At 36.8% G+C, this 21,667-nt stretch overlaps 1 protein-coding gene and 1 long non-coding RNA gene across 2 annotated transcripts in view; one reads left to right on the plus strand and one right to left on the minus strand.

Moving 5' to 3' along the window:
• LOC123613592 (uncharacterized) overlaps positions 1–21,667 on the plus strand; it is a 430,490-nt gene that overhangs the window by 216,879 nt on the left and 191,944 nt on the right. The window lies entirely within an intron of this gene.
• TYRP1 (tyrosinase related protein 1) lies at positions 1,809–20,245 on the minus strand. The gene is made up of 8 exons (XM_010972703.3): positions 20,092–20,245; positions 19,190–19,654; positions 17,784–18,106; positions 15,067–15,271; positions 10,981–11,148; positions 8,571–8,750; positions 3,923–4,069; positions 1,809–3,117 (listed from the first exon to the last, which is right to left on the minus strand). The coding sequence occupies exons 2-8, from the start codon at positions 19,572–19,574 to the stop codon at positions 2,912–2,914; spliced, it is 1,614 nt and encodes a 537-aa protein (XP_010971005.2). The 5' UTR covers positions 19,575–19,654; positions 20,092–20,245; the 3' UTR covers positions 1,809–2,911.

The raw sequence follows: 21,667 nt of genomic DNA on the forward strand, positions 1-21,667 counted from the left end.
GAAGCATACTTTAGCCCCCGAATAGTATTTCTTTCCTCTTTATCTAGTGCATAGCATTCTTCCCCCCTTTATTGGTTGTGTTGCACTACTGACTTATAGTAAACTTGAAATCCACTGAAATCTGCTAATTTCTGTCTTGTTCTACCCTTTAAATTTTTGGTTTTGCTTTTAGTGTGAGATTTTGCATTTTTTTCTTTAAAATTTTATCTGTTTCATAGCAAGCTCTGGTCTTAGTTCATCTAGTTTTAATTTTTTTTTTAATTTCATGTTAACTCTCTCTGCCCAACTGGATCTTCTGTTGGTCGGTGGCTTGTAAAAAATTTTTTGGCTAGGAAATGGTAACAAACAAAATATATGATGTTATTGGGTCTTAATGGACTGAGATCAGAACAAATGTCTCGTAACCAGTCCTTGGAACAGTTGTTTTGATAGACAGCTCTTCCTTTTCCCTGCATCCAGTTTTAAACATTACATGGAGCTGTGAGTACTGCTCTCTGAAATCTGCTTCTAGGAAAGAAGGCAGGATATAAATTTAGAAGGGCAGGGAAGTAATAGCTTTTCATTCTTGATTGTATAGCAGGTTCCACTCAGGCATTTTTACTCACTCTGTTGAGGCTATAAAGCTTAGATCAATGCAATGGGTGCTTAAGCAACAGGAAAGAGTGGGTTTCACTGCATGCAGTGTGCTTTCCAGAGTGTGTAATAATTTTACTTACTATGTTTTATCAGAGGACTGGAGGACTGAGAACAGTGGAAGATCTCCAGGACTGCAAAAGAGTATCATTTGCAGTGAATAATATAGCATATTATGGGGGGAGTCATGGTCACCTGATCAGGAGATCTCCTAAGATCTTACGGAGCTCTAAAACAAATAGAAATCCTTGAGTGAAAGGAGAATAAAGCAACACGTTTAGAGACAAATTATCAAAGCTATATTTATAAGGTAATGGATGGAGCTCTCTCTTAGAGTTAGGATTTCTTAGAATTAATGCTTACGTTTTGGGACAGACTCTCCTCTCTCCCATGAACTATTTGATATTAAGTAGTCTCTTAGCTTCTGCTCTGGCCATTCCAAATCATTCTTAATCAACACTATTCACAAATATTACCACCAGTGTTATCTTTATAAAACACTCTTTATTTGTGACTCTCCCCTGTTCCCTCTTACCTATAGAATGAATTCCAAATTTCTTAGAATTGCATATAGGACACTGCTTTTATTCCCAATTTGTCTTTCTACTCGCCTCAGTGAAAAATATGTTCTAACCACACTGACATGCTTTATGTTTTTGAATGTTCCATGCTCTTGCAAACTTCTGTGGCTTTGGTCATGCTGGAATGCCTTTCTCTACTCTTCATGGAATGCCCTTCTCTACTCTTATATTGGCAAATCCATTAGCCTTCCTCAAGGACCAAGTCAACTGTAACCTTAGTTTTATGTCCCTGACTTTCCCTTCCCCAGATCCACAGTGTGTGTTTAATACGTGTGTATGAAATGAGTACCTAGTAAATTTCCAAAGTATGAAGCGAGGAACTTAGTTTCACTGGTGTCTGTATAAAAATAAATCTTACATTATCTAATAATGTACCTGAAAACCTTTGATTACATAACATTTTAATAAATCAAAACGTATTCGAGAAAACCAATTGAGTAATGCTCTTTGAAACTTGAAACAATACTCCTGCTATAAACATCCTCCTGCGCTAACATGTTTTGCCTGTTTATCTTGTGTGCATCGCCCTAAGAGTGCTTAATGTAGGGAGACCCAGCAACCAAGCAGGTCTATAGAACTTTAATCTCATTTCTGTTTATTGACTGGAAATACCACACTACTCATTTTCTACAGTGTATGATTACTATTGATATTCTTTCTTTTTACACATTTTAATTAAAATGTTAGTTCACTATGACCAGTCTAGAGGGGTTCTTCATTGGGAATGTTGTTTCAGTAGTACAAGATCAAAAAGAGAAAAACTATTTTGTTAAAAGATAGGAAGATATTAAAGAATGATAGTCTTGCAGAATTTGCACAGAAAAGGGGGACTGATGAAATAATGTTTTATTTTGAAAAAAAAAAGCTGATAAATGACAAGAAAATGATATTTGAAATAAACACAATGTAGTGAGTGCTGCTTGCAGGGCACATATCTTCTCTACCACGATGCCTTCCTTGTGCACCTCTAAGATATTAGAGGAGGAATTGGAAGGTGAAATATACGGGTAGGCAGTTCTTTCTTCAGTGATTTAAGATGTAGAAGAACAGCATTAACAAACATAGGCAGTATCAACTGTCTTTTAAACAAAATGAAGCTTTTACCTCTCGAAAGTGTGACAAACGTTGTCATTTTGCTGTGGCCTTGAATCTTAGACTACATAATACATGCTGATGCCCCAAGGGGAAAACTAGTCTGAAAAAACTGAGATTCCTTTTACAGCTTCATATAATTAATTTTAACTACAAATGTGATTTCCTTTAAATCTGTTGGTCAGGGTCAATAAATAGAAGTGTAGTTACGTTTAACATCATAGAAATGCCTACTTACGTATTTGAATCAGGGATTTACTATCAGTCAGGATTTTCTCTACAGTATAAACAACGTATAGCAACTTATTTACATTGTCATATAGTTGACCTTTGGAACATGCCCCAAATCTTCACACTATCTGCTTAAATACCACAGAATGGGTGCAACCTACTATTTTAAATAGAGCTGTAAAGAGAAGCCTTTGAAAAGACTGTGACTTTTTCCAGTCCTGGAAAATAATATCTGAAGCTTTTAATTCCAACCTGTGCATGCAGAAGGAAGGAAGTAACAGAAGGAAAGAAAATAACAGTTAGTAAGTCAATCAGTTATTTTTCAGCCATGTGGTTTTAAGATACTAATGCAGAGGAGAATATGCTGCTTGTCATTAGACCATAGACTGATTAGGATTATGGGTCTTTTCATATTCTTCAGCATAGCGTTGATAGTGATCTGTGAGGAGAGGCTGATGTGCTCCATCCATGTTGCTTCTGGCACGAATCAGACATGAAGCACCCACAAAAATGACTGCAACCAGTAACAGCGAAGCAACCACCACGATGGTGACGATCTCAGAAATGCTAAAACTCTGACCTGTTTGAAAAAGAAAATGAGAGCAAAACATAAATGGCAAAATGGTTGCCAGCCACAATTGGACACCCTAAATGTAGCCACTGTTGCAGACACCTGTCATCTTCAGGGCACTTCCTAATTCCTTACAGTGAGGGGGCCCTGTTGGGGAAGTGATTATTTCCCTTCTAAAGGTGAGGAAATGACAGCTCAGAGTTGGAGCCACTCGCCCAAGCTCACTTGGTAGGTAGGCAGGAGGGTTAGTTCTGGTGCCTTTGGTGCCCAGGTCTTTCGGGGTCCAGATCCTGTGCTCTTTCACTGCCCCCTGTTGCCTTTGTTAAGAAAGGGATTTACAGTTAAATAAGAAGGTTTTAGATTTCAAAACCTCGGGAAAAATCAGCTCAGAATACCTCACTTCATCTCTTTTTTTAAGGATAAATAAATGGAGGCAACATTATGTATTAGAAAAATCAGAGCATATTACACAGGGCTAAGCTGAAAACTACTAGAAATGTTATCTTTGACAGTTACTCTCTCTAGGCCTCGTCTTCCTTATTTGTCAAATGAGGATTCTAATGCTTACCTCAGAGGGCTTCTAAGGATTAAATGAAGTAGTGTGCTAGAGTCAGCCCAATACCAGGTCGGGGGGCTCTCAACAAACTCACTTTCTGAAATTCACTCCCTTTATCCCCAAATAAAAATCTACGTGAAAGCTTTTAAATCCAAGAGGAAAACTGGATTACTTCATCTCAGGAACCTGTGATGACTATAAGGGTAACATATTTGCTTTTGGAAATTTCCACAGTAAAAATCCACTTTCAATACTCACTTGACCATTGAACCTCGTAAGTATATCCCAGGTTGTCCGGAGCAGTAACAAACATTTCCATGTTGGTAACTGGAGGCCAGAATGGCACCATATTGTATTGTCTATTATGTCCAATAGGGGCATTTTCTAATGGAAATATGGATATATCTAAAATATGTCAGAGATACCTTGTTAGTAGACATAATAAAGTTAGTTTTAACACATTATTATGTTCTGAAGGTGACCCAAAATATTCAAGGATAACATTAAAAATTCTTTCATATTTTACACTGAATAAAGACAAAAAAAAAAAAGTTTCACTACAGCATCCCAGGGAATTGCATAAAACAGAGCTCAAGTGCTTTGAGTATAGTACTCAAAAACGGAAAAAGAAAGTTGAATAGTAAGGAAGTTTTCGTATTTTCTCATCTCTTGATTTATCATTACTTGTTTCACTTTTAAATTACAGAAACTAATTTGAATAAAATTCCTTAAACTTTTTTTTCAAAGCTGAAGGAAAGACAGACCTGTAACATGCTGTAACATTATCTATAATTTAAATTTGAGAGACTGTGTTTCTAACGGAGGTTTGTCCTTGACTGAATATTTCTATTGAGTATTTCTCATTTTTTCTGTTTACTTTCAGAGAAATAAATATTAATTTTTCCCTTGGGTTTTACGCTGTTAGCAAAAATCACTTAACATTTTGAATCAAGGTCGTAGAATCTGATTTATTGACTGCCACCTCTTATCTCTCTACTTAAATATAAACCATAGGCATTTATATTACTAGTGAGGCTCTGTTGACAGGAGTTAAAAGAGTGGTGTTTTAGCATCAACTCTGAAGAAAAATTGATAATAGAAATGGCAAGTAGTGTTAATAGTTTTGTAAGTTTAAATTTAGTTACTTTAAAATTTGGTGATTTTTAAATTTACTATGAATTAATGCTAATTAAGTATTTATCCATGAAAGTGTGTTGAGCCCCTTCTAGGGCCAGGCACTGATCTAAGCATGTGGGTTCTAGCATTGAACAAAACAGACAAGATTCCTGCCCTCAAGGAACTCATGTTAATTATTTATTACAGTTGGATTTTAAAGCTAATAATTTAAATATTTTTTTAAACTTCCCATTTCATCTTTGCTGAGTTCTGACTTGATCCGCCTCAGCCCAGGTCAGTTTCAGCTGTGTGTAAAGTTGTGTCCATTAAAATAAATGCAGGAATAGAGGGATACTGGTAAACATAACAATAACAAGTAGATCGCCATGTTACTTCCTTAGGTCACACCCTTCAATGGCTCCTCATCACCAATTTGTGTACGCTTTTCAACAATCCTACCGACAGGTAGGAAAGTTCCAAGAGGGAGAGTATTTCTGTATGTTTTGTATGCTGTATTTTTGACACCTAGAATAATGCCTAGGAAATAGCAGGTGCTCAGTAATATTTTTTTCCCTCAGCTTTATTAAGGCACAGTGTACAACATACTGATTTGCAAATAGCTAACAGATATTGACAAATAGCTAACATCACTAATCACTGGAAAATGCAGATTAAAAACCAGGCGATATCACCTCATACCTGATGGGATGACTATTATGAGAAAAACAAGAGATAACAAGCGTTGGTAAGGGTGTGGAGAAAGGGATAACCTTGTGCACTGTTGGTGGGAATTGCTCACAGAAACCGTTGTAGAAAACAGTATGGAAGATTAAAAGCAGAACTGTTGTATGATCCGGCAGTCCCACTTATGGATGTATATCCATATGGAATGAAATCAGTAAATGGAAGAAATAATCCGTGTTCTTATTTTCACTGCAGCATTATTCACAGTAGCCAAGATACAGAATCAAATAATATTTGTGGGAGAACTTAAGTGTGTGTGTGCTTCAGTTCTCTCAGGGCATAATACATCAAGTAGTGACTGGTCTGGGACATGTATAAACTGCATCTTCTCAAAAATGCACTGAACTTCTGGGCTGCTATAGTTAACACTTAATTCATGTGATTCTTAGTTTTAAAATAAATAAATTGAATTGAATGTGTACAAGGATACAAAATGTTAACGGATAGAAAGTAACATTATACTAAATAGAGTTTGGATACTTTACACTGTAAAATCTTATACCTAATGAGAGGATTCTGTAATGGACATTACGTTGTGAATGATGGGTTATTTCCCTCATAAAATGTAATTCCTATTCCATTCTGACCCTTAAAATTCTAAAATTCTATGATAAGAAGATATATATATATATATATATATATATATATATATATATATATACACACACATATATATATATACACACACACATATATATATATACACACACACACACACACACACACACACACACGCACACATATACACCTTCTGATACATGTTGAAAAATAATTCCATTCTCTACTCCTAGACTTATTTTCAGTAAATACCTCTGCTTTATGGATAATTTTAGAAATGCTTCCAAGTTTTTTTTCTAACATAGCTGTCCTATGACACTGTTTTCTAAAGAATATTTGCATATGCCTGAAATATTCAAGAAGGTGATAAATTATTTGAGTTTAGCTTTTATATAATTTATAAGTGTTTATATTAGCCTGTCCTATAAGTTTGTGGCCACACTTTATCAGAAATAATGCTGCAGGTTATTTATCTAGTTTTCATTTATGGTACTTCTCCCTGCACTACTGTCCAGGTAATTCAGAGGCTTTATGTCATGCGTAGTACAAACAGAGGGAGCAGAAGGAAAATAACTAGGAAACAGAGGTATTTTTCTGGTTCATCAGTGATCTTTAGATTAAGATCTGGAGAACTTCTAACAAATTGTTATGAGTATGAAATAATTATATTTTCAATCAAGATATGCAAGACAGAGGAATACATGTTTTATAGTTGAAAGAAAAATCCACTTAAGAGACTTGCCAGATCACTCAAGATTCTCATTTCCTCTGAAGAACTAACATTCATGGCATTGTGAATGGCTGAATAACTGCAGCATACGCATTTCTCTCTAGTTTCCAGGTTGTATGTTTAATAAAAATTTATTTTGTTCATTTCTAAACCTATTAATTCCAGTTACTTGTTACTGAAATTAAAGTAATCTACCAAGACATACATACATTGATGATTATGATTATAAAAAGAGAAGGATGTCATTTTCATAAGAAATAAATTGAATGCTTTGGAAAGATTTGTTAAGGATGAGTGGCTGCAGTATTGTCCTAGAATTAACAGTGGGCAAGTATGATTGTTAAGGGTTAGGGAAGCATTATGAAATTTTAGAATAATGCTATACTCAGATTGCAGCATTAGGATTGTTAGTTTCTTGTTTCACTTTAAAGAAATAGACACTATCAACTATAGATAACTCATTATGATTATATGCATGTACATAAACACACATGGAAAATAAGGTGGAACTCCAATCAATGCATTGATAGCAGAGTGACAAGTGAAAAAATACTGATATTTAAGCTATTTATTTCTTAAATGATGAAATTTTCAGATGAAATGAACTATTTTGGCCAACTCCTTAGTTAATGATCCTAAACAGGTTAGATCAGAGGCTTCTATACACACATACACGCACACACGCACACACACATGCACACACCCACTCACTCAGAAATAATAGATGGCCCAATGGATGGATGAGTCAATAGATAATTAATCTCCAGTATTATGTTTATGTGCATGATGAAGTGAAGGCACAGAAGTCAACCTTTAGAGCACTTTTAAAATATGAAAATTTATGCTATTCTAGCCAGTGGAAGTACATTCATTGTTTGAAAAGTAATACGACGTTCTCAGCTGAGTAGAAGTGAGGAGAAAGCAGCCTTGAAATAATATTTTAAAGAATGCATTAAGACGAACTTAAAAGAGATTTCCTATGGCATGATACAAAAGCCAGCATTAACTTTTCAAGTTGAATAAAATTTCCATTTGTGAGAGGCCATAAAGGAATAAAAATCAAAACTGTGTAGTATGAATATAATTTTTCTGTCTGTGGGGATATCGGAGAAGAGTTCTTTAAGATTTTCACATTCATATTAAAAAGCAATGAGGATGTTCATTGGAAGATACGAGAAAGGAAGATTGTGGAAACATGGTAGTCATCTTTTCATAGTAAAAAAAAAAAAAAAAAAAGGATATCTTATGGTTACCAGGGGAAAGGGGGTGGGAAAACATAAATTTGGGAGTTTAAGATTTGCAAATGATAACCACTATATAGAAAAATAGATAAAAAAACTAATTTCTTCTGTATAGCACAGGGAACTATATTCAGTATCTTATAATAATCTGTAATGAAAAAGAATATGAAAACGAATATATGTGTATATATACATGACCAGGACATTGTGCTGTACAGCAGATATTGACACATTGTAACTGACTGTACTTCAATTTTTAAAAAAAAGGAGACAGGATTACCTTTTTAGTTCTAGTGGATGTTAATAAGTATCATTTTATACTAACTATTCTGACAGACTTCCTGTCTGCCTTTTCAAAGCAGTTTGGGATATTTGGAAATGGCTAGATTTTATAGCTATTTTATCCTTATTGTAAAGTGTAGTTTGAGTGTGTCACATGCTTAGCCTAAAGTGATAAGTGTGCTGCCTGGACAGTCCCCTTTGCTGAGCCTGCAAAAAACATGTGAAAGAGTCTCACCAGCGTTGTATCTCCTCAGCCACTCATCAAAGATGGCATCAGTGAAAGTGTGCAGGAGGACAAAAATAGGATCATTGGGAGATAAATGAGTTTGTCCTCCAGTTCCATTTAGGAATAAATGAGCCAAGTTGTGAAGGCTTCGAACAGCAGGATCGTACCTTCCTGAGGGATCACTGTAACCTAGATATAAAAATAAGGATGAGAATAGTAAAAACCATCATGAACATCTTATTTTTCAAGTCAAAAACAGTGATGATATTGGGAAACAATTTTTCCCAAGCTTGTCAGGCCAATTTTTACCTTAATAGCATGGCTCCTCTGTACCTATGGTTGGTGGCATTTGTTTGCTATATTGAGAGCCAAGTTAGTTTTAAGCTAGTGGCATGCCATTCTAAATGTAGCCTCTAGGTTAAAAATAATGACCTGTAAACCATACCAGTCAAAATATATAGAACACTCTATTTTGACAAGGCAAACATAGGTCTACACGAAAATAAAGATAGTGGAAATCTCCAGCTTCTACAAAAAAGTGCTGATACAATTGAGAGAACACCATTCTGACTGGCCTGGAAGTTAAATTGCCAGATGTTACTTTAGTCCCCTACCTTCTTCCTTTTGAGTGACTATCAGCATGTTTATTTTTGGAAAATCATTTTTATGAAGAAGTTACAATTTCTCAGAGCTTTCTTGCCATCTCTGCACTAGTTTTAAATATCTGAAAAGACTGCTATCGAAACATTTATAGAAATTTTGATGATAATCTCTATTCCATATATATATAATTACACACACATAGTCTCCAAATATATTTCCATATTGTATATGTATTTCATATATATCATATATAATCCCCAATACTATACATATTGCATCTCCATTATGTATAATATATATTTCCCATATTATTATATATAGCATGTGTATTTCTCACATATATCCCCGTATTATATTGATCATGTATATATATTAAGGCAAGGACAAAAATAGGTCAAAAAAGAGGGTCTGTGATGTGGGGGGGAGCTACAAGTGTGTCCAGCTGGCTTGAACGACCAGCGATGGGAGAGCTATATGTTATCAAACAAAGTTAGAGTTTAAAATCCATTAACTTAATGGATGTGTAATTATAGTTGTGTAATTATAGTCACTCATTCATTTTTCATATATTTTCTTCCATTATTTTTTGACTCAAAAAACATTTAAAGATGGCCTGTAATGAATGTAGGACATGGTTAGGTCCTAGTCTTTCTATACATTCTGTCAGGAAATCAGTATAATTTGTCTTTTGACTGGGCATCAATAAGACACAAGCTGCGAATTATTTATGAAATCACTACTTATAGCCTTAGTTTATATATACCAGCTTAGTCAAAATACAGTGATTATTTGAGTCATCTCCAAGTCAGTGCATTCATATGTAGTTATTAAAATCAGCATAAATATGGGAAAGAATGACATATAATTTTGATGATAAAAGGGAGATAATTGAAAATAACTATCAGATTTATACATCAAGTATCTTAGATCATGGGAAAAGAGAGATTTATTCTCTTTTTGCGGGGGGGTGGTTCTAGCATGTGCAATGTTGTATTTAAGGTAAAATTTGATAATAACAAGTTTATTAGAAAGTTAAATATGATTCTGTTATTTTAAGACTTTAAATATGTACCATGCATATCATTAGAAGTATCAAAATTTATTTTATAAAGACACTAGTTTAGAAAACTTGAATTTGAATCTGTGCTCTGTTACTAACTAGCTGGATATCTTTGGAAATTCATTTCACTTCATTGGACCTCAGTTTCTTAGCTTTAATATACTTTGAGTTAAACAAGGAAAACCAAATTAAATATCTCTAGATGCTAGTTTGAATTTTTAATAGATTTCTTAAAGAAAAAGTTCCAGGACAATACCTAAATAAAACATATACCCAACTTAGGATCTTTTAGTGTTAACTTTTTAGGAAAAAATTTAATAATCTCTCAAAGCCTTGGATATTATTTGCCTGTACTAGAATTTGGTATAGTTATACACATATTGGCCAGCAACCTAACTTTGAGTTTAAATACCTTTTAAGCATTTTAAGAGAATGAAGAGTAGTTTCCAAGGGCTTCTCTTAACGATACAAAGAGTTTCATAACTTTTCTTTATGAAAGTTCTTTTTTGATCAGGGAATTGTGACTATATCATAGCAGGCAGGACTGTTCACATAAACTCACAGGATCAATCTGGCATTCAAAAGTTTCCAAAGAAATCTGGGTTGGTTTGTTTATTTTTGTTTGTTTGGGGAGGGCAGGTAATTAGGTTTTACTTATTTAATGGAGGTACTGGGGATTGAACCCAGTCTGGGTTTGAATACTTCAGGTTCCTGTGACCCCTAGAGCAGTGCGGAGCACCGGTTGCCTTTACTTGCCTTCCACTGTGTTTCGGAAGCTGTTTGTGGAATTGGAATAAAAAGGAGGCGTGTCAAATAAACCAACTTCCAAGCACTGAGTGACATCCTGTGGTTCAGGAAGGCGTTGCACCATGGGTCTTGCCACGTTTCCTGCTGGATTTCTCCTAATTGGCCCACCCTCAGTGCCTGGGGAAAAGATGGGACAGGCAAACACTTAGAGAACATTCAGAGATCTTATCATTGCTTTTTAAATTTGTCTACATAACATGAACACTGAAAGACAGGTTTTCCGTGGTAAAAGAGAAAAAAAATTTGAATGCATATTTAGTGGCATTAAAGTGAGAAAAACCCAAGTTGCCATGTCCAACTTCTGTGATTAGGGAAGATATGTGATACACAAAATCACCTGAAGAAAAAGATGATCACGATAACAGGTAGAGGTCCTGGTATTTATTAAATCAACATCTGTTTCTTTCACTAGAATGTGCTAAAATGAAAATTCAATGGGAAACTGAATGTGGCCAAAATAATCTCATAAACTGAAGCTCTACACTGAAATCCATATTTCACACATATTTGAAATTTTGTACTTGAGTGCTGTCTGTTTCTAGCCTTTAGAGAAATAAAGCAAAACAACCTTCAACCTCTCTGGGAAGTGGTCTATGTTTCAACCAACACATACTTTCCAGCAATTAATGTGAGAAATAAAAATTTCGAGTGTCAGTAAGACAAACAGGTAAACAAAGAGCTGTGATACGGGGGATAATACGCACCCCTAGGCACACATAGATGCTCAGGGGAGGAAGGGAGGGGGAGACAGAGAGAGAGAGACCAGTCCTTCCCACAGAGAGGGATGGGGGCTTCCCAGGCCTTCAGGAAGGCTTCATTTAGGAAGAGAAATTTGCAAAGAGCCCTGAAGGACTGAGGAGAATTTCCATAGGTGAAATAGGAGAAGTTTTACAAGTCAAACATTTTAGGTAGAGGTAATAGCAAGGGATGATAAGCTTTCTTCTACCTATAATTTAAGCCCCATTAAATACTCTGTTCTTGATTAGTGGTAGGTCCCTCAGTCTGGACACCGTGCCTGGCATATAATAGATACTAACTAGTTTTTTGGTGTATGTTGTTATGTGGGGAAATTGGGTTGACTGTAAAAAGATGGCCTGTTTGGGGAATAGCTTGCCTGAGGTAATGTGGCAATGTAAGGGAGTAGTGGACAGTGGGAAAGATAAGAAGCTACACCAGAACCACATTGTGAAGAAGTCAAAAAGCAAGATGAGACAGTTACATTTAATTCATCAGGAAGTGGGAAGAGGTCTTAGGTAAATGGGAGAAGGGGAGATTGGGTAGGAACATTTTGCGTTAGTTTGTCTCAGGCACCGGAGAGGAGTGTTGGTGCCCTCGAGGGCAAGATGCAGAATAATCCAGTGGGGTGGGAGGGGTGATATTACAACATCTACCTCTGTTTATTTTCACTGATTGATGCAATCTCCTATGTTGTACACCTTATAGTTAATGTAATGATTGGTACTTGACGAATCAGTATAGCTAACTTTATTTATAGAATACAAAAATAAAACACATGCCTATAGTGAGGCTGGAAAGTATATGTGCATTTTTTAGATGTATGTTATCATCAGAACCTTCAGAAAGCACTGGCTAAACTGTCAATTCAAGCTGATGTTTTGGGGATTACTGTTCAGAGAGCTGTCAGTCCATCCCAAGAAAAAAGTACTGATTACGTGAGTTTTGAAAACACAACAGCCTAATTTGCCTACATGGAGTTTCGTAGTGGAGAATTCTGATAGTAAAGAAATGAGTTAAACCTTTTTCATTTTAATCCAATGATTTTTAAATTTGTTTGCACTTGGACAACTTCTGTCATTGAACCAACTAACATCCTACGGATGGATTGGAGTCATGTGGAATTTCTACGCAGGAATGAATGTCTGAAGTAGAAAGTATATTTGGGAAGTATTGTGAAGAAAAAGTGTGCTTTTCAAATGGTGAATCAAAGATGATAATTTAGTGGCTGAAAGAATGTTAGGTGTCAATAGTTAATTTTTTCAGTATACTGAGTTTGGTGCAGTCATGAAATAATGGTGAGATACTGTCCAAAAAGCATATGAAGACATAAGCATGGGATGTCTAAGGAAGATCTGATCTAAAGATGTGCATGTATGGGTGCCCTGTAAAAGATGATGAGTGGAACCACAGAAATGGATAATTTCATCCAAGAAGAAAAGTAGAGAGAGGAAAAAATTACTATGCAAATTAAGTAAGATACCTTATTAAAGCATTTGCCACCATATCAGACACATAATATGTGCTCAGTAAGATGTTAGTTTTTTTTTCTTTTACTGGCCTAATAAATAAAACGATTGGTATTTACATCTTGAAGTAAATCAAAAGGTAACCTGGAAATTTGTTTCACTTAAAATATGTAACTTCAATTTTTCATGAATCTAGGTGTCTGAGTTATGAGACTTGTTACTGTAACTGAGAAGAAAAATTGTGACATAATCTTCTCTCCTTTCTTCCTGTATCCTGTGCTGTAATTTTATTTACCCATTTAAATCATGCTCTGTTTTGATATTCAATCATCCGTATGAGTGGAAAATACCTGGAAAACTCCCAGGTCAAAATTCAATAGCCCAGGCAGAAAGAGCTGAGTATTTGGGTATGTCTTAAAGATACACTGAGCCTCAGTTTCATCTCCCTGCCACAAGGTGGGAGTGCTCATTCAGCAGGCCAAATAACACTTTATTCTAATTTTTAAACTTCTATAGTAGAAAATTTTATGTACTTATTTTGCTTATTCCTATATTCAGCTAAATAATATTCTTTTATTGAAGGAGAGTTGATTTACAATGTTGTGTTAGTTCTGGTATGCAGTATAGTGATTCAGTTATGCATATATATTTTTTTATTCTTCATTATAAATTATTATAAGCTATTGAATATAGTTCCCTGTGCTGTATAGTCGGACCTTGTTTATCTATTCTATATATAATAATTTGTATCTGCCAATCCCAATCTCTTAATTTATCCTCCTTTCAATAATCTTCTAGTGGTGAAAACATCTACCTAATTTCTTCATTCTATGTAAAATATTCTCAACTTAAGTTTACAAAGTAATTGAATATCTGATGCTTAAAGAACATATGCAGAATAAACGTTACATGTATGATAATAAATTCTCATAATTCTAGTTTTTATATGGAAGAACAAAAGTTCAAAATAGCCAACCATGCCTGAATAAGAAAAATAAGATGGGGTAGAAAGACCCTGATAATTAAGACCTTGTGTTAGTAGCAAGGGACAGATATGAATATGATCCAAGGACAATCACAGAAAGCTCCACATGAACAGACCCACATAGGAGAGAAACTTGACCTATGGCACAGGTGGCACTCAGATCACTGGAAAAAGGGTGCTAGGGCAGCTGGTTAAGCCTTCTCTTTCTGGGTTCACTTTGGGAGAGCTGGAAAGAGCAAGCTGGCAGACTTCTGTACAGCATCTTTGTTTTCTTAAAGGTATCCTGCATATCACCTTTTTATTTTTAACCTTCTGACTAGAAGTCAACAAAATAGTTAAAATAACAAAATAGTAACCATTATTATGTAATAATACCATTATATAATGATAAAGAGAGAGTGTGTGTATATGTGTGTGTGTGTGTGTATTTATGCATGCATGCATGTATTTATGGCACTTCCAATTCTTTCTGCATATTTCAGATTTCCTAGGGAAACATTTTCTGTGAAATTCCAACACAGGACACATGACTGCTAAGCAATGGTGAGTGAACTAAGAGGATTAAGTAATGCAAATAGACATTTCCAAAATAAGAAGGGAGCAATGCACTGACCAGACTGCTCAAGAAAAGCAGTATAAAAGTGTATAGGCACTTTCTTTTTCCCCTGGAGCATGCAGATTGCTTTGACTATCCTAGGTGCTCAGTAAGTATCTGTACATCCATTCTCCAGAATAACAGTGGATTTTGGTGTGAAGCCCTTAGTAGAATGAAAAGTCTTCGGGCAGCACATTTAGTCTCTTTACTTAAGAGGGAATTCAGAATTCTAGATGTCATTTGGAACTTACTGTTACAAAGGGTTCCCAGGGTGTCGTAATCTTCCAAGGATTCGCAGACCACTCGCCATTGAGAAAAGACAGAGTTTGGGCTTATCAGAGTGAAATCAAAGTTGCTTCTTGACCCCATCAAGTCATCGGTGCAAATGTCACAGACGTTCTTCCCGGTGGCAAAATTCCAGTAAGGAAGGGAGAAAGAAGGATCCTGCAGCATTTCCTAGATCACAGAAACTCTGTTAGCATTCTCTGCTTTTGTTTAAAATTCTCCCTTTGCTTGGCTTGCTCCCTGGCAGTCTGTCTCTATTAGTTCTCTGCAGCCATGTGGGAACCAGGTAGTGTGTCAGTGGTGTCTGAAGGGCTAGAGGAAGTAAATACCGTATTTAGCAAAGCCTCTAATTTAGTACAAGAGGTCACTTACGCAGTAGAAGGAATGAAACCCAACTCATTGTACAGAAATTTCTGCAAATGCTTTGGAGGAGGTGTCTTCCTTTTCTTTTTTTTAGGCAGGTAATTAAAACTGGATAGACCAAAAATTATCAGTAACTTCTACTCCTTGACACTTCCACATCCTTCTGTTTTCCTATCTCTAATTCAAGTGTCACTAACTCAGGCTGGAGCCAGATCCAGCCTTGAGATATGTTATGTGAAGCAGTGCTTTTGGTTTTGTTTGTTTGTTTGTTTTTTTATTTAACTGGAATGGGTTTAGGCATTTAGATTCTGGTATGACTACAGACTACAGAGGCTCTTTCCCACTTGCTTTATCCACCTGGGCACTGAAGGCATTTTCCTCAGAGACCTCGCTTCGGACTGTAACCTATGAAGATGCAGGCTTCTGCCTGAAACTAATACAGACAGGGAATGCTAAAGGGACACAAAATAGTTCTTTCTGCACATGGTTCCTTAGACCAGGACCTAGTTTCCATTTAGTGCTGATCTCAACAGTTTAAAAAATGCTGGACTAAGATCACATGCTGTTTTTTTTTTTTTTTTTTTTAATATTGGGTTCCTTAAAACACACATTTATTGTGTTTGTCATTTCTGATTCCTTTTGGCTCTGGGGGAGTTCTGTTTAAAATGTGGGTATGAATGTAGGGATAGCCATTGTTTTATCTCACCTTGCAAGCAGTTAGTACATTTTTGTTTTTTTTACTATAAACCCTTGCTGGGAAACACTTCCTTGTCCTCAGGGTATTGTAGAGGGTCAGAAGCTTTCCAGAGCATACCCACTTACTGATCTCTAGGGGTTTGCAGTACTCGTTTAGATGCCATTGTTCTGGTTCACAGAAATTAGTGACAGCTTCCAAGGGATCATTAAGAGTCAGCTTGTGGTTCGCAACTGACATTTGGGAGCTGGAGAATATTCATGTGGCATTTCAACTGTGCACTGCATTTAGGCTGTAATGTACTGGATCCCTTGTGCTGTTGGGTTTGAAAAACGGAAGTCATAGGGGTTGAAGTTGACTCAGGCAAAATTGCAGCTTTTACATACTTTCCACCTGCCCTTTCATTTTGGTGTGCCTATGGGAAAATGACTTGAAGGCATGAAGATTTAGGGTCGATTATAAATGACAGATTTATCTACTCATAATCTACTAAATATCTTACTTGAAATCAGAGCTATAAAATAGGAAGTTCTGAATATCAAATGAATTCATTTACTCACTCTCAAACTGCATATGGATGGACTACTTACGTATGAATATTCTGTTCTGTATTTTTTGTGCATTAAATCTCTCCCTTCGATCCATTATTTTCTCAGATAGTGCTGGGGACAAGCCTGCCACAAATCAGTTAATGAATCTGCCCTCAGATATTTTCTCTGCCCTCAGATATTTTTAGATTAATTTTCAGATTTTAATTTGGGGGGAAAGATTCATTGCTGTTATTTTGCATATGAAACAGTCCATTTGTGGATTTTCTAGTTGAGATCTAATACTTTGAAGATTCATTTTAAAATTACAATGTTTTTCTTAAGATACAGAGCAGTTAGTAAAACAAACAATAGCAAAGTATTTATGTTAGTATACTTTAATATTTTAATGTGATTTTAGCTTATTTCCTTAAAAGTGTACAGGAAATAACTGTGTTTGGTTTGATTTTCACTTTATGCCAAAAAAGCCTACACCTTTTAAATGAAAGTGATGTCTGAGAGACAGGATGTTTTTAATAGTTTTCTTCTATAAGCCTCAAAGTTGTAGGGGGCATAGAAAAAAAATGGAATTCAATTAAAATATGACACTGTAAGTGAAAAAGTATTTTTTTTCATAATTTAACCCCTATACCATGCCAGAAAGAATCATCAGTTGGGATTTGGAAGAATGAGAAGTTATAACACTAGCTTCATCCAAACCAGGAGGAGGTACTGGTTTACATTTGGGGAGGAAAACATATCAAATGAGATTCCTTTGTTGCAAACCACGCGAGGGTCATTTTTTCAATGACAGAGCTGGAGAATACATCCAGTGCTTTAATTCACACCTATAAATGTCTCCATCGGCTTCCTCATCATTGATGTGACTTTCTTTTCACTTCGCAAAGGATAAAGATTAATTGATAAGGGAGTAATTAGTATAGGGAGAAGCTTAGCAGAATGTCAGAAGCAGATTAATAATGTGAAATTGCTTGGTCAGTGCCTGTTTTGATCATTCGGAACACAGTGAATTAAGACGACTTACAAGCACGGCGCCTCCTGCGTAAAGGCTATGAAAGTGGAAGTGTTTGGTGCGTACCTGTATGTCTCTCTCCAGCTGCAGCAGGTGGTACCTGTGCCACGTGAGAAACGCTGGTCCCTCGTGAGAGAAATCTACTTCACCAAAGCTCTCCTGCCCTGCCCCAAGGAAAGTCTTTTTGACGGAGTAGTAGTGGGTCCACACAAAGTAGTTATAAATGGAAATGTTCTCAAATTGGGGCGTGTTGCCGTCTGGCCCCAGTATTTCCTCTGATCTCCTGGTGGCGATGACAAACTGAGGGTGATTTGTGCGCTTTGCCATATCCAGGGCCCGGATGAAACGGTTCTTTTCTTCAGTGCTTAAGTCCAATAGGTTTCTCCTGACTTTAGGGATACAGAATTCAAACGTGAAAACATCTGCCTTGTGAGCGTGGGTAGAGAATGAGCCTAAATAATCGTTAAGCACCATGTCGCCTTCACCCAGTAATGATAATCTGCATGTTTGCTCACATCACCTTAGACTGTTAAAAATACCCCTGGCTAAAATCCCTTCTTCAGGCCTGCTTTTTCTCTCCCTTCCACTCCCTCTCTCTCTCTGACTTACTCGAGGATTCCTGTTACCTTTCCTTAATCTGACGGTGGACTTTATGATTCTGCGATCCTGTTGTGTTTATCTCTGCTCACTACTGGCATATTTCTTGGAATTTCCTACCTTATTAATATCATAAATTTTGCAAAGCCATGGTATGTGGTATAGCATAGTGGTTAATACCAGAGCCTCGTTCCATGACTCTGCCCACATTTCTTGAAGCATCAGTTTTTCATTCAGGCGTGTGTGCATGGGAAAATACCTGCCTTACAGAGTTGGAAAGATTAAAGAGTATGCACATACAAAGCACTTAGACCAGAGCCTGGCTCATAAAAAAGCCTCCATCAACGTTCTGTTAAACTCTTGCTCCTATGTTTGATATACAGAGAACAGTGGAGTATTGCTGGCTGTTACTATTTAAAGCCTTGTCATTCATTGCTCTTTAGGCTGCAGGCTAGGCTCATTGTGTAAAATGACTGAACTTGATCATTAGAGAGGGAAACGCCTTTGTGGTCAGCCAGGGTAGTGGGGGAAGCTCATGGATTAGAGCTGGACAGATCTCAGTGTGAATTCCAGGTTTCCCGCATACCGGCTACATGGATTTGACCTTCCTGTCTAACTTAGGACATTTAACACAATGACCTTGAGAAGTTACTAAAAGGTCCAATTGTAAACACTTAGCACGCTCCTAGTTTCAATTGGTTGCTCAACAAATGTTTTGGAAGGAAACGTTATCAGTCAGAAGACTTGAGCATCAATTTCAACTCTTTACATCAAATACATTTCTTAGCCTCTCTAAGCAGCTCAGTTGATTTAGGATTCTATTGAGTGTGTGGAGTCCCATGCAGAACCGGGTATCTGTTCACACCTCCACTTACCTGTGAGAACCCTCTGGTCACAGGCAGGTCCTCTCCATCCAGGACGGCAAGTTCCACAGTTGTGTCCTGAGAAATTGCCATTGCAGTGGCATGTCCTGTTGAAGAACCGTGTGGGCCACTTCTCTCGGTCATCTCGGCCATCGTGTGGGTACTGGGCGCTGTGGGGTCGGGAGTCAACTGTCAGGGCATCACACCTGCCCCTTCCTGATGAGGAACCACAGCGGTCAGTACCAGGCCCAGACAGTGGGAACAGATCTGGGCAACACACACCACTTCTCAGAGCCTCAGGGGTGGCACAGTCTCTTGGGAATTGAGCCCAGGCCTGCTGGAAAAAAAGCAGGGTCAAGAAGGTGTATCCCAGAGAGAGGAGTTTCCAGGCTTCCATTCTGCTTGTAGTCAGAATGCAGGATGAGGCTCTGGTTGGCAGCCCTTTGTGTAGAGACTGGGGCACACGTGAAAATCAAGCTGGAAAGGAAAAAGCAAAATGAAATTATGCAAGTTTTTTTGAACTGTTACAAATAGCAGGAGCCCCTGCCCAACCCACCTTCAAAGTGCTTTTCCTGTCTGTGAAATGACATTTCAAAAAAAGGCTAAAACTAAGAATTTACCTTTAAAAATTTAACAGCTATCATGTCTACAAAATGAATTCCCTGTCCTAGTTATTTAATTTTCTTCATTTTAAATTTCTATTTATACATCAAAAAATAGTTATCCTGGAGGTCATTTATGAAAAGCACTCATGAGCAGGTCGCCACCATTAATGACATTTAAGCATGGAGCTGAAAGAGGAAGGCTTGGGAGCAGATTTCTGGCCAGTTAATTTCCATGATTCCAAGTCCCCCATATCCTACTGGAGTTTTAGCAGGGGTCTACCCACTCCCCATAGAGCTTCCCAACAGTACCTTGAACTCCAGAGGGAATTCTCTGCTCAACCTCTCTTAGATCTCAGTGTTTTATATTTGCTTGTTCCCTGATGTCAGAGCTGTTAATTGCCTGTGGGTTTCTGCCTGATAACTAATCTCAAAGCTCTTCACCCAAAGTGGCAGGGGCTGGTCCTCTTTTCCACCCTTTACTAATCCCCTTTCACTTCAGTAAGTTTTTCTGCTCTTTAAGAATTTGGGTAGCACATGATTGCTTTCCCACTGGTTTCCTTGTGATGCTTAACGTTTTAAGAAAAGGTCAGAGCCATTAGTTTGGAATACAACGAGTCAGAGAAACTAGAGAGCTTTTGTTTTCATTGTAGAGATTTAATTTTTTCCTTTGACAGTATATCTTTATTTTTTGGCTGGGGGGGTGGGTAAGTTAATTCAGTTTATTTATTTATTTAAAAAAATTCTTTTAATGGAAGCACTGGAGGTTGAACCCAGGACCTTGTGCATACTAAGCACATACTCTACCACTGAGCTGTACCCTCCCCGCCCCAACAGTATCTTTTTTTTTTTCTCCCTTTTCAGTTTTATTAGGTAGAATTATTACAGTTTGACTGCACATACACATTATATTGCATGTAAATGCATATATATAGTATGCTGCACTTTTTTTAGTTTACATATATGTACTAATTATTGTTTCTAAGAACAGATTAGATCTTTAGCTCAACAGTATACCTTTTGAAGATAAAATGTGATTACTTATGTTTTCCTAGTGATAAAAGGCTAACTAGGCTAGTGCTTGTACCTGATGGTAGCTTTTGGTTGTATTCAGTCTTGAAAATAGATACTGACATTCTTAAAATTTCTAGGGAGAATAATTGCAGTAGAAAAATCGTCAGATGCAATTACACCAACCCCCATGACACTGGCTATCATGGCGTCTGCCAGTACTGACAGGTGATACTCCAGATCCCTTACTCCACTGGGGTGGTGTTCATCTCTGTGACAGAGCATCACAGGGTCACTGCTACGTCTGTTGCTGAGAAAATGACCACCTATTAGCTTATTCTTTCCTACCTTCTCTTCAGGCAGACTTAAGTCAATGAACTAAGGGCAATAGAGTCATGTATTTAAAGATGAGTTTTCCTCTGGAGCTGAGAACCCATACATATGAAATCAGCCTTCAAAACTAATCTTTAGTTTGGAATACATAATTACTGTACAAAAGTTATCAGAATTCATAATCAGGATTAACTGTGCTATTTGAGTCTCAGCCAGAAAATTGTCCAGGAACCGATATAAGGGACTTGGGTATATGATTACAAACAAAAAGCCAGCCAAGGCTGTGTCTATAAATTAAGATAAAAAAGAATAAGATGGATTTCTAGGACATGGCTCTTTGTCCAGGCCATCAGCGTGATTTATTACAGCTGTATCAAGCCATGGTTATTAAGATTTGTGTCTGTAAATCTTAAGTGTTACTCTTTTTAAATTTATTTTCATATTATGGTCTGTCATGTATATAACAGTCTATTAATGTGAATATCTATTAGGATATTTCCTTAAATGTTTTGAAAAACAAAGCAATCCTTGTTATGATCTATTC

The sequence above is a fragment of the Camelus bactrianus genome, chromosome 4, assembly GCF_048773025.1.
Source record: "Camelus bactrianus isolate YW-2024 breed Bactrian camel chromosome 4, ASM4877302v1, whole genome shotgun sequence".
Taxonomy (NCBI): domain Eukaryota; kingdom Metazoa; phylum Chordata; class Mammalia; order Artiodactyla; family Camelidae; genus Camelus; species Camelus bactrianus.

Excerpts from the sequence above, each read along its gene's own strand:
- TYRP1 (XM_010972703.3), bottom strand. The coding sequence starts at position 19,574 with ATGGAAGCCTGGAAACTCCTCTCTCTGGGATACACCTTCTTGACCCTG. Across the intron at positions 18,107-19,189 it reads TGACCAGAGGGTTCTCACAG|TCAGGAGAAACCTATTGGAC; the intron begins GTAAGTGGAGGT and ends GTATCCCTAAAG. Across the intron at positions 15,272-17,783 it reads AGCTGGAGAGAGACATACAG|GAAATGCTGCAGGATCCTTC; the intron begins GTACGCACCAAA and ends TCTGTGATCTAG.